Raw genomic sequence first — 16823 nt, forward strand, 5'->3', positions numbered from 1 at the left:
CAGTGGTAAAGCAAACATTTAATGCTATTAACAAAGGTCTAAAAGATACAGGGTGTAATATATTTAACTAGTGTGTGCCTTTTAACTAGCATGTGCTCTGCCACAACAAATTATGGTACCTGTAACATTTGGCCAGGTGCACTGACTATGTCACCTGAGGGGCTGACCCTGTTCTGTTGGAACTGAATAGGTGCTATCCAAATATTGAGTGCCCATGTTCAGGCACGCAAGAGGCTTTTGACTTCCCAAGGAATGAAACCTAAGTCACAATCTAGGTTTTTTTTGGCTAGTTACACACTGAAATCTGCATAGAAAATTATGGGGCTTAGTGCAAGAAAACACCTTACGAACACTTCTGTAGGAGTAGTTTTAGAGGTCACTTTCAAAACTGGGATTTATGTCTTTAAAAAAAATCCTTAATGGGTTGCAGTACAGAACCATCTTACTTCAGAACACTGGCACAAGTGTTATAATTAGTACAATGAGATTGTGATTTGTTTTTTTGGGGGGGCATATCTCAGAAGTTCAAATCCTTTAGTCAATTCTCCTTCCTCTCCTTATCATTCTTACTGCAATCAGTGGCACTAGCTTTCTGCAGTGGGAGGAGGGAGACGAGATAATAGAATGAGAGCAAAAATTTGTAGAAAGTCCATTGCATTTTGGAATGCACAGTGCATTCTCGCTGCTCCTGGCATATATTCCTGAAGGATGACAATCAGGTGAAAACTGGTCATTCTAAATGCCTTCATACTTGTGGGATTATAAACTGCTAAGTAACCCAACATGAAATCTACACATCTTTTCAGATTTGCTCCCAGGCTCTAACTGAATGAAGAAATCTTTTTGCATGTTTTTCATTCTGTTCTGAATCTTTTGCCAACTCAGGGAATTGTATTTCTATGAAGTCAGACATTTTATTTAAAAATTAATATATTGTTTCAACTTTGAATTTCTTCAGTTTTCATTTTCAAAAAGAAGGGACTCATCCCTAAATCCAGCCCACACCCCCACACTATCCAACTGCTGCATTTTTGTGGGGTGGTTGGCTTTGGTGTTTTTTTGTTTGTTTGTTTTGTTTTGTTTTGTTTTGAAACTAGAACAGATATTTGAAAGTTTATTTTTCCATGAAAAGATTTAATTGATCACAACACTTCCCTTGTCTCTGTGAAAGACAGGAACATTCCCCCTCTTTGCAGTTGGTATACTTACTAACTCAATTTTTGTTGAAGGCTTCAGTCAAAGTTAGGCTGGGATCTTTCTCCTTCTGGGTATCGTGTCTTGATGCAGTTCTGTCTTTACAGTGTTCTGTGACATTCCTGATGCTGATAAACTGACTTACACTAAAACTTTCATTAGTTTTCAAGACAGCTATAGCCTTGACTCCCCTGCAAGCTGAGGAACTGAACCGCTCATCTGCACCCCTCCCCTAGCACTCTAGGAGCACCCCCCCATATGAGGCTGCTCCCCCGACAGCAGGGCTGTATGAGAGCAGGATGGCGTAGTCCCACAGGTACAGGGCTTCCCCCACTCCAAGTCCACCCCTTACAACCTCCCAACCCTGCTTCCTGATGGTCCACCTCTGGTGGGATGGCCCCTCCCCCTGTGCGGGGATCACAGCCCAAAAGTGCATTACTTCCGTGAGGAGGGCCCCAGTGGTGGACTTCCCCACACTAAACTGGTTACCCACCAACCGGTAGCTGTCAGGGGTGGTGAGCTTCCAGAGGCTGATTGCAACCCACTTCTCTATGAGGATGGCAGGCTGCAGCCGGGTGTTGTCTCTCTGGAGGGTGGGGGCAAGCTAGGCACACAGCACCAAGAAGGTGTCCTTCCACATACAGAAGTTTTAGAGTCACTGCTGGTTGTCCCATTGCTCCACGACCAGCCAGTCCCATCAGTCCGATCGGGCGTGGTGTCTCCAGAGCCACCTGTGAACCGCTGGGGGCAGGTGCAGGTGTGTAAGTCTTGCAGCCAGGGCACCATCCCTGAAGGTGCTCTGGGGATCATCCTCATGAGGAACAGGAAAATGGCTGCCTGAAAGTTCATCCCTAGCCACAGTACAACTGTTTGGGGGCGTCGCAAGTCCAGGGGCAGCTCCGGTGACATGGCATCTAAGGACTGGTTGTGTCACCCCCAAATGCAGGTAAAGCATAAGTGGGAGCTTGGAGAGTTCTGCTGTCCCTGGCAGGGGCAGGCAAGCCTACAGCAGGGGCAGGGAACGGCTGTTCATAGGGGGTTCCTTTAAGTGCCTGTCTCCTTAGGGCTCCAGCACTGGCTCCTGGAAGAAAGAGGTGACCTGCAACCCTGGCTGACGTTGTTCCAGGTGGCAGTTTTGTTAAGAGAGCGGCCAAACCATCTGGCCACTCTCTATTGACAGAGAGGATCGCTCTTCTGATGTGCCTTGCCGTGTGGACGTGCTCTGTTGACAGAAATTTTGTTGCAAGATATTTATGACATGAACTTCTGCCAATGAATCCCTGCAATCTAGATATAGCCTCGAACATTAGAGGACCATTGCTTTAAGGAGAGCTCCTGCAATGCTGCTTTTCCAGGGCACAGAAGAGAGTCCCTATGCCCTCTCCCCACTTAACCTGAGTGCATTCCTGCAGCGGAGGTTGGCATCCCATGCTCAGAAAAAGTCAGCTGATGTTTCTATAAAACAAAATAGTGTTAGACATAATAAAGTAGTGTCTCTCTTTTTACTGAAATGTACAGCTGTGAAGAAGGTCCTGATAACATGTTCCTCATTCCAGCTAGGAGGGAGGGAAAATGTATACATAACAGCCTAACTCACATCAGATCATTTTCAAGGACCTAAGTGGTGATCTACACAAACTGCACGAAGATGTCTTCATACAAATCTCTAATCCACTAGTGCCCCTTTCATGTTAGTTATTATCCATGGTAAGACCCGGGTTCTGAAACACATTTGCGACCAAACTAATGGAATCCTTGCGGTTATGTTCTTCCCCCAACTAAGAATTATTAAACCTGCTGAGGGGATGTAGTACTTGGCCCCTTATACAGGACTTGGTGAATTGGGATATCATTTTTCCAGGGAATAGGTTGACTATCCCTTCACATCTTTATTTCCAAAAAGCAGCACTACCATTTGTATGGAAATAATCCAGGCCCTGCTTCAGTTACCAAAATAACCTCCATAACTCTTTTTGACCTCTGGCATAATAGAAAAAGCCTCAGAAATTTATCTCCATGTGGTTGCCTGGGGTGCTGCTGTTTGGCCTTCTTGTAGTCAGTTCATGCATTCTATAAAGCATTTCCACCCTTCAATGAGCTTTCTTCTCAGTATATGTTACTCTAGCCAGAAACATATGTGTGTATATATACATGTGACAGATGTGTTTATATTGCTTTATGCATAGACCATTGTATAGGACTACGTTTTGCCAGAGGAACTTGAAAGACTAAAGAACTCTTACACATACTTCATTCTCCCACAAAATAAATTTTTACTTTTTATCTGATATAAAATGCCCTTTTCCTTGAAAAAAAAAAAAAACTTCTTTAGTAAATGTGCATTGTAGTGCTGAAATAAAGAAACTTTTCAGAAACAGACCGAATACACAGAAATCAAGTTCACCACACAAGAGAGGTATTTCCCCCCATTTCTCTTGTCATTTGTAATACCCATTTTATTTTTTAGAAATATAGCAGGAAAATGGGGCAAAATAGCTCAATACAGTAAACTCTTTCATATCTGGCAGCCCCAGGACCAGAAGACTGCCAGACATTCAACTACTCTGGATAAGAGAACAGTATACCTAGCAATGCATAACCCCAAAGAAAAACAAGATTAGATATTAAGAAAAAAAACTGTATGCAGAGTACTTTATGTACCAACAACAGTAGTGTTGTACACTGTAACTTACACAGTACTAGCATGGCCTGCCGCTCTGGGGGGGCTACTGGCACACTCCTGGGACTCCACACTGGCTATGTCTACACTAGCAAGTTTTTTCAAAAATGCTGCGGCTCGTTCAAAAAATCCCACAGAGCAGCTACACACAAAATGCGTTCTTTCAATATTAAGTTGGAAGAATGCAGCACTTTTTCTGCAGCCCTCTTCCTCTCCCAGATGAGGAAAAGCACCTTTTTCTGAGAGATTCTTTTGGAAAAAAATGTGTGTAGACGCCCTGGGGGGCCTTTTTTCAAAAGAGCAGTCCTCATGATGCCAGATTTTTTGATCCCTGGTCCATACTTTTGAAAGAGTAGGGGCTGTGTGGACGTGGTCTTTCAAAAGAAGTTTTTTTCAAGAGATATTCCAGAACGTCTGTTGAAGAACCACTGTAGTGTAGATGTAGCCACTGTGTTTGGAAGGGCTGTGCACAAGTTGGGAAGGGGCAGAAGTCCCTGTGTATCAGGGACCAAAGAACTCCCAGAACTGCCTAAAGAAAAGTCACAGATGCAGCAGAATTCTGCAGAGGGTGCATGGGGTCTGATCTGTATTGGCAGTGCCAGTTCTCCCAGCCTTGCCAAGAATTTGGGCACAGAGCAAAGCCCCTGGGAGAGGGGAGTCTGGCATTGCTCTATGGCAACCCCCCAGCAGGAGAGGCTGGGTGAAGGTGTGTCAAGCAATTCCTTCGCCCTACACCTCAGCACAGAGGCTGCCTCACCTGCAGCATACTGTGGCTGGTCTCCCATGTGCTTCAGCACTTGCAGAGATGCCTCATGAAGCATAAGGTGATGGTGGTGACGAGGGTGAAGCCTGTGAAGAGGCAATGCCCACTATGCGGGGAAGAAACATTGCTGGAGGGGACAGCAGAGAGGTCCATCAGCTGGACAGCTGGCAGACAAGCTAGCTGGTAGGAAGTGAAGAGGGCATGGCAGGAGTGGGTTTAGCTAGGGGCAGAGAGCCAGATCCAGCCCCATCCTGCCCAGAGCCACTTCCCAGACCCACAGCAGCTTCTGCTGGAAGAGCTGACTGCAAGCCAGACGGACCCATGGGACACTGGAAGGTGTGTACGCAGAGTGGTAGATGGCACTCCCACCGTGGGAGTGACTACAGTGGGATGGACAGACAGCTCTCCTCTTTTAATAGTATATATAGATTTGCTATATTTATTTCTATTTACTTTCACTATACGTTACTTATGGAAAATGTAACTAAAATTTACTTATGGTTAAAGTGCCAGGTTATTTGAGAGTTCTGGATGATAGAACATCAGATATGAAACAGTTTACTGTACTCCACAGCGACAGTTTTCTCTATGATGTAAAGCTGTGAAAGATTATTTTTATATACATTTTGAAATGTGTATCTTTCGAATGTACAGATACTGCAGACATGACATTTGTCACCTTCTTATTTGTCTTAATTTAAACAAGAGGTTTTAGAAAGTATGTTTTAGGTAGCAGGAAAACCTGTGACAAATAAAGAAGAAAAATTATGCTGGTTTAAAGTCTGTAGTTTTGGAAGACTGCAGAACGCTAATTGTAATGAAGCCAACTTAACATAACAGTGTTCTTTATAGTCCAAAGATTCACTAGGGATTTCATTGCTTGCATACAGGAAGTACAGTCTGTTATATTAGAACAAGCCCATGATTTTTATCCTTTAGAATAATACAGAAAGTTTCCTTATAGGAAGTGTAACAATTCAAACATACCCCCTTTTTGTCTGTAGATAAATCTTGTTTATATCAAAAGAAAATTAGCTGAAAACAGAAGCTGAGAAGATTCAAAGCAACCCCTTATAAGTATGACAGGAGGTGGTGAATTAATCCACATAATGACAACAAATGTGTGTGCAGAACAAAGTTTTATGTAAGTTTTTCAAACATGTAGCTCTTTATTACAGTCTGCTTTCAAGTCTTGACTGTTTGACTTATGCATTTGACTTACAATGAGCAGTAAATCTCAAATCAAGAAAAATAAACACATTCTTTTAGCTATTAAGAGGAGCTACCTGCAATAATCTGAATGGATTATAAGTAAACTTTGCCTTTTGTTATCACACTATTCGTCCAAGATATACTGAGTTAGGATACTTTTTCTTCAGAGCAGGCCACTGGACAATGAAGTAATCCGAAAAGTAGTAAAGAATTTTTCCAGACAGGGATAAAGTTTCCACTCGGCAGATGCTCTCTACATACACAATGATAACTTTCTTTAGTGCCAGTATCTGAAGAAGAAGGGCAGATATACAGACAGGAACACATGTTCCTGGTCCATTGCACAAGATCTACAAGAAAAAAAATATTTTAGGACAAAAGTCACAAATCAGATTTTCTAATACTGTACGGAGACCTTATGTTTCCATTTATGAAAATTAGAAATTTATTAAAACTAAACAAAAAGCAAAGGCAAATTTACAGTAGAGTCTTCAAACACAATAAACGGTTGTCAAAGACATTTTAAACCAGGGGTTCTCAAACTGGAGGTTGCAAAATTATTACATGGGGAGTTGTGAGCTTGGTCAGCCTCCACTCTGCTTAGCCCCTAGCATTTATAAAGATGTTAAATATATTTAAAGATTATTTTTAATTTATAAGAGGGATCATAATCAGAGGGGTCTTAATTGCTGTGTGAAAGAGGTCACCAGTATAAAAGATTAAGAATCACTGTTTTAAACATCATTCATTGAGGTGAGGTGGGAGAGATTGCTTCTTTCCTAGAAGGAATTTGTTCTGTAGGGATCAAAATGCAACAACTTTCAGGAATGCTATCAGCAAAGAAAAGGATGAGATACTGGCCTGAGGCAGAGCTTTCACTGATAACAACAGGAGTTCCGAGCACGGGCTTATGGCACAATAAAGCCGGAAGAGTTTAATTAAGATTTCTTGAAACTGGTGATATGTTATAAAACCCATGAATTTTGGTCTTGACTCAGCAAAACACTTAGCAAATGCTTAAAGCTTTGCTGAATTTGGGCACTCATTAAGGCTTATCAGTTGCTCTGCTGAATTATTTGGAGGTTTCCTAGTAAACCCTCCAGAGTTAGTTTTACCAAAATTTGTTACCATTATGCTCTTTTGTAAATACATGCATATAGTAACAATGTTTTGCACTTGTTATCAGGGGACCTTAGTGCCTCAAAAACATTAATTACTCTAGTGAGGTAAAGGTTATTTCTATCTGATTGGTAAGATGAGGCACAGGGATTAAAGCCAACATTTTCCAACTAGGATGCCTTTAGGAATCTAACTCATTTAGTTTCCTAAGTAGCCTAATTTTAGGGCTGGGGGTCATGGTTACTGAGAGAGACTGTTATCAGCACATTTGGAACAGTTGCAGATTGTTTGGTAAATAATGGAGTCACAGTATTTTATTATGACTAACACAACATTATTTCCCTGAGATATAATATAAAATTTGAATAATTTTAGATAATAAGGTCACATAATTTGTGTTATCAACTTAGTCCTCCATTTTTGATGCCTATGGGTGCCCACCACATCTGATAAACAGAGCATTTTTATTTCAGTACTTAAAGTCTGGCATGTAAATTCATATTTAGGAGCCAAATTTTAGGCACCCCAGTATGAAACTTTTGGCCCAAAGTGATTTGGCTAAGATTAAACAGCTGTCCCATAGGTAGGACACTAAACCTGGGAACCTTGGCTCCCCTTTGTCTTCTCCAGTCAGCAGAACTAATTAAAAAGCATACAGAACTGCCACCAATTTAGCACTCCTGGGATCAGACCACTCAAGTTTGTGTGAAATGTACTTATTTTAGGCATTTAACATTGTGTTCCCAATTCTCTAACTCTTAAATACTTTTTGGGGGGGTTACAATAGTGAGTGCATCTACACCAGCAAGTTCTTTCAAAAGATTTTTCAAAAGAAGGGGGTTCTTCAGAAAGAGCCCGTGGAGCACCTACACACAAAAAGCATTCTTTCAAAAGTAAATCGAAAGAATGTAGTGCTCCTTTAGAAACCATTCTTCCTTTCCCATTTCAGAAACAGCTCCCCTTTTCAAAAGCTTCTTTCGAAAGAAAACATCTGTAGATGCTTCGTAGGGCCCTTCTTTCAAAGAAACAGTCTTCATTTTTGATGCCGGGCCCATACTTTTGAAAGAGTGGGGGCCGTGTGGAAGCTCTCTTTCGAAAGAGCGGATCACTCCTTTGTGTGTGGATGCACTCTTTCGAAAGAAGTTCTTTTAGAAGAGATCTTCCAGAAGAGCTTCTTTCGAAAGATCTCTGTAGTGTACAGATAGCTATTAAGTTTGATAAACATCTGATAGTCTTTGGATGACATGGCTCAGGATGTTGTTTTCTGATGCAAATCAACAGCCACAAACTTTATATGCAAAATGAATTAATATCATGGTTTGGTATGGTTCTCACATAAATTAATTAGTCACATGGGAATTTAATTAAACTTTGTTCACAGTGAGAAGAGAAGGGTTAATGGTAACACTTTTTATATGCTCTAAATCACTGAAAAAATAGATCTGAAGTATTATTATGCAGTGTCATAATTAACCATGAAATGTTTATTACACATCAACAGTAAAAATAGCAATTATACGTATAATAAAATTACAGTGTAATTTTTTTCCTCATAACCCTTATCTGGTTAAGATGAAATTCAGTTGAGAACATCAACTCTGCACATCAGATTTTTAAAAGCAAAATAATATGCTGTACTTTCAAATCCGCTGATTACTACATATCAATATATACCTATGCCAGAACCTACAATTCCACTCTCTAAGCTGTTGAAAATGAAAGTTGATATATAATTTCTGCAGCATTTAAACTTTAATTAAAAAAATTCTATCCCCTTCTGGTTACAAAGAAAATCTTCTAAATGTGAATTAAGTGTAACTTGACGCCCTCTGATGTTCACAAAATTTAGTAATCAAAAGGAGAATAAAGAAATCCCTACAACTTTAGTAGATGTTTGGAGAATTAATGCAAAATAGTTTTACCTATGGCCTGTTCATAGCTATTGCTCAGATGTCTTATAGAAAATTCCAGAGTTTGCTTTTTGTGAGACTGACAGAGAAATTAATTGCTTTTCTTTAGTCTGGGACAGATTCTGCTGAATGGCAGGGAAACATTGTGACTTGGAGGTGGTGTACAAAGGAGGACTGAAGAAACTGTGCACTCAGCTTTGGGGCTGTTCGATTGCTTGACTAGCTCCTGGCATAAGAATATAGGAGCTTCTATAATGGATCAAACCATGATCCGTCTTGAACAGTACCCTGTCACCAACAGGACTTCAGGTTGTGGGCGGCCTGGTGAAATTGCAGGGCTGAAAAGTGGGACTCAGCGTAAAAAGTTTGCTCAGCCCTGGGCTACAGAACCTCACCAACCCACTCCCTTAATAGATCCCTAACCTTTGGCTGAATTACTTACATCCTCAAATCCTGGTTTATAAACTTTTAAGTTACAGAGAAGTCACTATTTACAGTAGTTTAAACCTGCAAGTGACCTGTGCCAAACATTGCCGAGGAAGGCAAATAACCTCTTTGGTCTCTGCCAGTCTGACACAGGCGAGAAGTCCATCTCAACCCCAAATATGGCTATCAGTTAAACATTGAGCATGTGGACAACACCCAATGGGCAGATACTACAGAGAATTTTTTCCAACGTAACTCAAGAGACCTCCCCATCTACTGTCCTATCTCTGGGCATCGAGGTTTTTTTTTTCCTGCTGGCAGTTACCAATAGGCTACATGCCATTATAGGAATTCCATCATACCATCTCTTTTATACATATATCAAGTTCAGTCTTTAATTCCTTTAGGTTTTCCTCACGTGCTTTGAAGACGAAAAGTTCTATACATATAAATAGTATTCAACAAAGAACAGAAGATTCTACAGTGTTTTAATAAATTCTGGGGGAGCGCTCACTCTTAATTCTGTTGGTTAAACTTTCTTTCCTTTTTTACACTGTGCAACTTATGCAGCTGAACTTTTTCCTTTTCTTACACAGTAACAGATTTTTTTAAATCTAAAAAGGGATAATACTAAATGAGACATACTATAAAAGCAGTACAGTATCAGACAGCTATGGGGGAAAATACTTTGAAACACAAAACAAGTTACCAGATTCTCCTTACTAGCAGCAGAACACACAAGTACACTTGTTTAAAAAGTGAAAAATAGGAAAGACTTACCACAAAGATCTAATGAGAATCATGATACAAAGGAACAAAAATGTATTATTCATTATAGCAACTTGCTCAAGTGCTGTGAACTTAAGACATTTTGAACATGGTACAGAAAATGGAAAATCTTAGATAACTGCAATAAAGGTCTCCTTTCATACCATTTCACTGTGTGAGTATTTCTGTAACAAATATCAATGTTTGCTATGGTGAACTAGCTTAATAACTGGGCATCTTATAATTTTAAATTATTCCAAGGTATTGTTACTGGACATAAAAATATAGACGTGATTTTGAAAAATAACTTCATAGAACACTAGAACTGGAAGGGACCTCAAGAGGTCATCAAGTTCAGTCCCTTGCCCTTAGAGCAGGACCAAGAACCATCTATATCATCCCTGTCAGATATTTAAGAACAGGCTGGATAAATATCTCCAATGATGGAGAATCTACAATCACTTAGGTAAAGCATCTGACGAAGAGGGTCTTTGCCCACGAAAGCTTATGCTCCAAAATATCTATTAGCTTACAAGGTGCCACAGGACTTCTTGTTGTTTTTGGAGATACAGACTAACTTGGCTACCTCTCTGATTCTTGTCACTTTAGGTAATTTACTCCATTACTTAACCACCCTGACAGTCAGGAATTTTTTCCTAATGTCCAACCTAAACCTCTACTGCTGCAGTTTGAGCCCACTGCCTCTTGTCTTATCATCAGAGGCTAAGGAGAACAATTTTTCTACTTCCTCCTTGCAACACCCTTTTAGGTACTTGAAAGCTGCCATCATGTTCCCTCTCAGTCTTCTCTTTCTTCAGCCTAAACAAACCCAATTATTTTAATCTTCTCTCGTAGGTTGTATTTTTTAAACCTTTAATCATTTTAGTTGCTCTTCCCTGGACCCTCTCCAATTTTTTCACATCTTTCCTAAAATGTGGGGCCCAGAACTGGACACAGTACAGTAGTCCCTCGATTTATGTGAGGGTTCCGTTCCCATGCACCCTCACATAACTGGAATTTTGCAAAAGTCAGGGGGCAGCTTTTTCCCCGGCGGAACACACATTCTGCAGCTGGGAAAGCAGCAGGAGCACTGGAGCTCCTTTTGAAAGGTAAGTCCTGGGGTTGTGGCGGGGCAGATGGGGAGGGTTAAGCCTGGAGGTGGGTTGGGGCAGTGGGAGGGAAACAGAGGGTAGTGAGCCAGGGCTGTGTGCGAGGGAGGCCAGTTGAACTGGGGCTGTGGGAAGCAGCCACTTTAGTGTGGGCTTGAGCTAAAGCCATGTGCGGGGGTGGTGAGTCAGAGCTGGGCTGGGGTGGTGAGCAGGGCTGAAGTTAAACCAGGGCCATGGGGTTGAGCTGGAACCATGCGGGTGGGTGGTGAGCTGGGCTGAGAGGGGTTGGGTTGAACCGGTGCCACGTGTGCAGGTTTGAAGTGGGCTGGGAGGATTGAACTGGGGCCCCAGGGGGCTGGAGGGATTGAGCCAGGGCTGGGGGAAACGAGATTTTGAGCTGCGCTTAACTCATGTTAATGTGAGTTGAGCACACCTTGAACTTGCGCATTTCAATGGTTTACTGTATAGCAGTTGAGGCCTAATCAGCACAAAATGGAGAAGAAGAATTACTTCTTGTGTCTTTTTTTTTTTAATATATGGAAATGCTCACAATGCTGCTGTTCACACATCCCAGAATCATGTTTGCTTTTTTTTTCTTTTTTTGTAGTAGTGCCACACAGTTGCCTCATACTTACTTGTGATCCATTGTGACCCTTAGATCCCTTTCTGCAGTACTCCTTCCTAGGGAGTCACTTGTACGTGTGAAACTGATTGTTCCTCCCTAAGTGAAGTGCTTTGCATTTGTCTTTATTGAACTTCATCCTATTTTCCTCAGACCATTTCTCCAGTTTGTCCAGATCATTTTGAATTCTCACCCTATTTTCCAACTCACTTGCACCCTCTCCCAGCTTGCTATCATCTGCAAAACTTCGTAAGTGTACTTTCTATGCCATTATCTAAATCATTGCAAATATTGAACAGAACTGGCCCCAAAACTGACCCTTGTGGAACACCACTTGTTATTCCCTTCCAACCTTACCGTGAACCATTAATAACTACTCTCTGTGAATGGCTATCCAACCAGTTACACATCCACCTGATGATAGCCCCATCAAGGTTCCATTTCCCTAGTTTACTGATAAGAAGGCCACGTGATACTGTATCCATGCTTTACTAAAATCTAGGTCAGGGATCAGCAACCAAAATAGGAAGATGACACTTTTTTTCCATTCGGGTCATAAAGAAAAAAAAATCAATAATTCAAGAGCCACAATGAGTGTGAATATGAGATGGTCCTTAATAAATAACATCAAACTGTACTTTTTGCGAGCCCTATTTTAAGAACAGCACACACACTATGATTTGTAATGTGAAACATGATTACTGCAGGATGTGTACAAACTTTTTTTTACATATTCTATCTCCTCATTTTACATGTGTGTTTGTATCACTGTCTTCCTGACTTTCGCTCCACAACGTTCTCTCTCTGGAAGATGCTGGGGGAGTTATCCAACATTTTGAGATCACATAGGCTGTGGCCACACTTAGCCAAAACTGCAAAATGGCAATGCTAATGGCCAAATCGGAGGATACTAATGAGGCGCTGAACTAGGAATAAGGGAATTTCAAAATGTGCGTGTCCTTTAGGAAAGGATCCCTGTGTGAGCAAAACACGGCACTTTTGAAGTGCTGCGGCTAGCAGCATGCTAATGAGGCACTGAATATTCATTTCAGTGCTCCATTAGTATTCTCCAATTTGGCTATTAGCATGGTCATTTCAAAATTTTGGCCAAGTGTGGCCACAGCCATAATGTTTGCTATTTAGGTATGAGTTGTTCATTTTTGGACTTTTAGACATTCAACATTTATTGAAAATAACCAGGAGGTTTTTTTTCTTTATTTTGTAATTATAGTGTCAGGATCCACAAAGAAGTCCTTAAAGAGGCAAATGAGGCTCCAGAGCCCTTTATTCACAAGGCTTGTTATCCTTGGTTTGGCATGATTTGTTCTTGACAAATCCCTTCTCACTGTTACCAATCACCTTATTATCTTCCAGATGTTTGCAGCTGGATTCCTTAATTATTTGCTCTATCATCTTTCCTGGCACTGAAGTAAAGCTGACTGGTCTAATCTTCTGGGTTGTCCTCATTCCCCCCTTTACAGATGGGCACTATACTTGCCTTTTTCCAGTCTTCTGAAATCTCTCCTGTCTTCCATAATGATAGCTAGTGGTTCAGATACCTTCCCTACCAGTTCCTTGAATATTCTAGGATGCAATTCATCAGGCCTTGGTGACTTGAAGACATCTAATTTTTCAAAACAATTTTTATTTTTTCCTTTCCTTATTTTAACTTCTTGACCTACCCCATTTCCACTAGCATTCACTATGCCAGGCATCTAGTCTCCATCAACCATCTTAGTGAAAAACTGAAGCAAAGAAATCATCGAGTACCTCTGACATTTCTATATTTTCTGTTATTCTTTCTTCCTCTTCAAAGAGCTCACCCTCTCCTTGGTCTTCCTCTTGCTTCTCATATACTTTTAGAAGATTTTATTGTTTCCTTTTATGTCTCAAGCTGAGTGGGACTTGTGATTTTGGTAGATACAGTAAAACCCCAAAATGCAGAAGTCTGAGTTGCCCATGTGCTGGCCAATTTCCTGGCTCCCGCCAGCAGAGGGGAGCTGAGAGCCAGTCTGCCACCTGGTTCCCAGCTCACTGCCTCACTATGAGAGTCAAAATTGACCAGCACTGGTGCCAGTCAGTTTTCTGTCTCCCTTCCAATAGCTGGAGCCAGGAAACTGACCAGCCCTGGTGCCCTCATCAGCTTCCTGGCTCCCCTGCCTTGTACGGGAAATCTGACTACTGTACAACACTTTAAAGACATGCCATTTTCAAAAAGCGATGAGCCCCTGTGCTCCAAAAAAAAAAAAATAAGGCCCCTCTGAGACATCCCAAGTTTGACAACCAAAATCACTAGTCATACCTGAAAATCTTAGCCACAGAATCTGTCTGAAAAGGATCAGATCTAAGCTATGAAAAAAACCTTTTTTTTAAACTTTTAAAACCAAGTTCCTGAGCTGGAAAGGTACTGAGCACCCCCTGAGAGTCATTCAGAAACCACACCACTGAATGACTTCAGGATACGATGATGAACTCAGGTCCCCAACACAAAGCACAAGCTGAAGGGCTTTGCCACAAGCCCAAGGCAAAGTATGAAAGCAGATATTTCTCTTGTCTCAACCAAGTGTCAAGGCATATAATACCTGTGCAGCTGAGTCTGCTGCTTCCCTTATATGGTCTTTAGGTCCATGGACTCATTATTTATGTCATCCCAAGCCCATCCATTGCAAAACTTCCTTTTGTGGTAAAATGCCACTGCTTTTATTCTCCACCTACTAAATAGTGGTACTGCAGAGGTTCTGCTGCATTCTGGAGTTTCTGATGTCCAGGATATATTTCACTTCATGAAGGCCAGATCTTGCATTTCTCATGCTCCCATAAATTTCCACTGACGTCAACAGTTTTAGGTACACAAGAATTTGGTATGATGATTCATTCCCACATATTAGTGATTCAAAAACACTCCAAACTCTCTCCGCCCCTCCACCCCCTCAAAAAATGCACAGCAGAAAAAGCATTTGACTACACTGAAAAAAACTTGAGTTTCCAGAGCTTCCAGTGTTACAAATAGTTAATTCTTCTCTTGATCTGATAGACTTAGGAACGCTAAGTATAGTCATATGTGAGTGCTGATTTTTATATCAGAAATTTTACACAAATGCTGTCATCTTAATTCTAGCATTCATTTTCCACACTCCTAAGTCTTATAAACTAAGAAGCATGATATTATGCCAAGAATGTAGTGCTCAGGTCCACTAACACCACTCTCACCCAAGGAAAATTAAATATAAGCAATTGTTGCACATGCTACACATCAAGAATATTTTTATTGGCAAAAAATATATTTTAGCCTCCATTCTATTTTGCCCTCATTACTATTCTGTATTTTTATGAGCAATCTGACATTTATTCTCACCTATTTTGAAATAGTAACTGATTGATGCCATCTAAAATTGTTCCTAAATTTTCTTAATAAATAGAAGTGTGTGGGATTTCAGTATAAAGGCCTTAAGAATATTGACAAAGATATACTGTTTCTTTAAACTATTATTCGTTTAATCAAGACAGACTTTTATAATGTCAAAAGCATTACACGCATACTAAACTATTGAAAGGTAAGAAATTTAGACACAAGTTCTGGCAATTCTATCAGCAAATGTCACAGTCATTTTAAGTGCCTCTTACAAACAAAGGATCAATTGAATTACATAACAGTTAGTTACTTCACAGTGTTCTTTTCATAGAATTTTCCATGTTGGCTCCTTTGGTAGCATATTAAGCTACGCAGTTAGATTTTCCAGTCAATTTCACTCATAATGGTAACTTGATAAAACTGATACTCATTAAATGAAACCACTGCTGTAGCAAGGCAATTTCCTAATGCACTCTGATGATCTCATACAGGCTGTCAGTTTAATTTTGGATAAAAGGTACTTTAAAAAAGAAAAGGAAGGTAATGTGCGGAGAAAAAAGTAGGGGACTCCACAATGACTTTTCCTTGATCTTGTGCTTTATTTAAATGATGTGTGAGGTTTGTTGTGACACAAAGCTATCTGCACCAATTAAGCCAATGACAGCAGGATCATGCTAATGAACAAATCGTGCACAGCAGTGGTTCTCAACCAGGGTACACATACCCCTGAAGGTATGCAGAGGTCTTCTGCAAGTACATCAACACACCGATATACTTGTCTACTTTTTACCAGCAAAGTCAGTTCAAACTAAAATTTCACACAATCTAGTTTATATTGCTCTAGATACTATATACTGAAGTGTAAAAAATACTACAACAAAAAAGGTAAATTTGGAATATAAATATTGTCAATTTAGCTGGCATTGATCAGGTTTTTAACTCAATTTTCGGTTTCCTTCGTTTAAATCATTGCTCTAGGGTGAAGCTGGGGATGAAGGGTTCAGTATACATACAGCCCCAGGGAAAAAGGACTACCCCAGCCCTGTCTTGCCACAGCAGCATGGGGCCAGATGAGAAGCACTTCTCAATGGCCTCAGCAGCTCTGGCAGGCACAGCTGGGGGAGGGTGCATGTTCCCTGCCTGCAGCAGGTCCCAGTTCATCTGCCCCTTGGGCTCCCCAGCCAGAGTAAAGAATACAGCAAACTGTGCACTTTGCCCTGGCTCCCTGATGAAGGGGAACAGTTACAATGTTCCCATTTGAATCGGGGGTACTGGTGCAAAGCTTTGGCCTCCCTGCATAACTCCTGCTCCTCCCTAAAGGACACCTGGGGGTTAGGAGGCTCAGGGTTGGGGCAGTCCCAGATTGGGGGCAGGGGGGAAGAGAGGGGTGCATGCCTCCGGCCAACCCTTTTTACCTGTCTGGTGATTTTGTCTTTTCCATATGATTTTATGAGACGCAATCCCATTCCAGGCACATCCCATTTTCCTGGTCCAACTAGACCCTCACCTTGCTTTAAGATATGAAAAGTGGAAGCTGTATACCAAATCTGGTGGTCCTAGTTCTTACCATTTAGGAAGAGTTATGAACAGACAGACTCACAAGCTCACATATACAATAGATGGGAAAAATGAGAGAGTAAACATTTTTTCAATAATAGTGTGCAGTGA

General features: G+C 41.0%; 1 protein-coding gene across 1 annotated transcript in view; it reads right to left on the reverse strand.

The window, feature by feature from the left end:
- Positions 1-5775: 5775 nt before the first annotated feature.
- ALG14 (ALG14 UDP-N-acetylglucosaminyltransferase subunit) overlaps positions 5776-16823 on the reverse strand; it is a 29225-nt gene continuing 18177 nt past the window's right edge. The window contains exon 4 of the mRNA XM_075002948.1: positions 5776-6199. Within this exon, the coding sequence (XP_074859049.1) occupies positions 5969-6199 (231 nt within the window). The 3' untranslated portion in view covers positions 5776-5968. The remainder of the gene's footprint in view (positions 6200-16823) is intronic.

Source organism: Carettochelys insculpta, chromosome 9 (genome assembly GCF_033958435.1).
Source record: "Carettochelys insculpta isolate YL-2023 chromosome 9, ASM3395843v1, whole genome shotgun sequence".
Classification (NCBI taxonomy): domain Eukaryota; kingdom Metazoa; phylum Chordata; order Testudines; family Carettochelyidae; genus Carettochelys; species Carettochelys insculpta.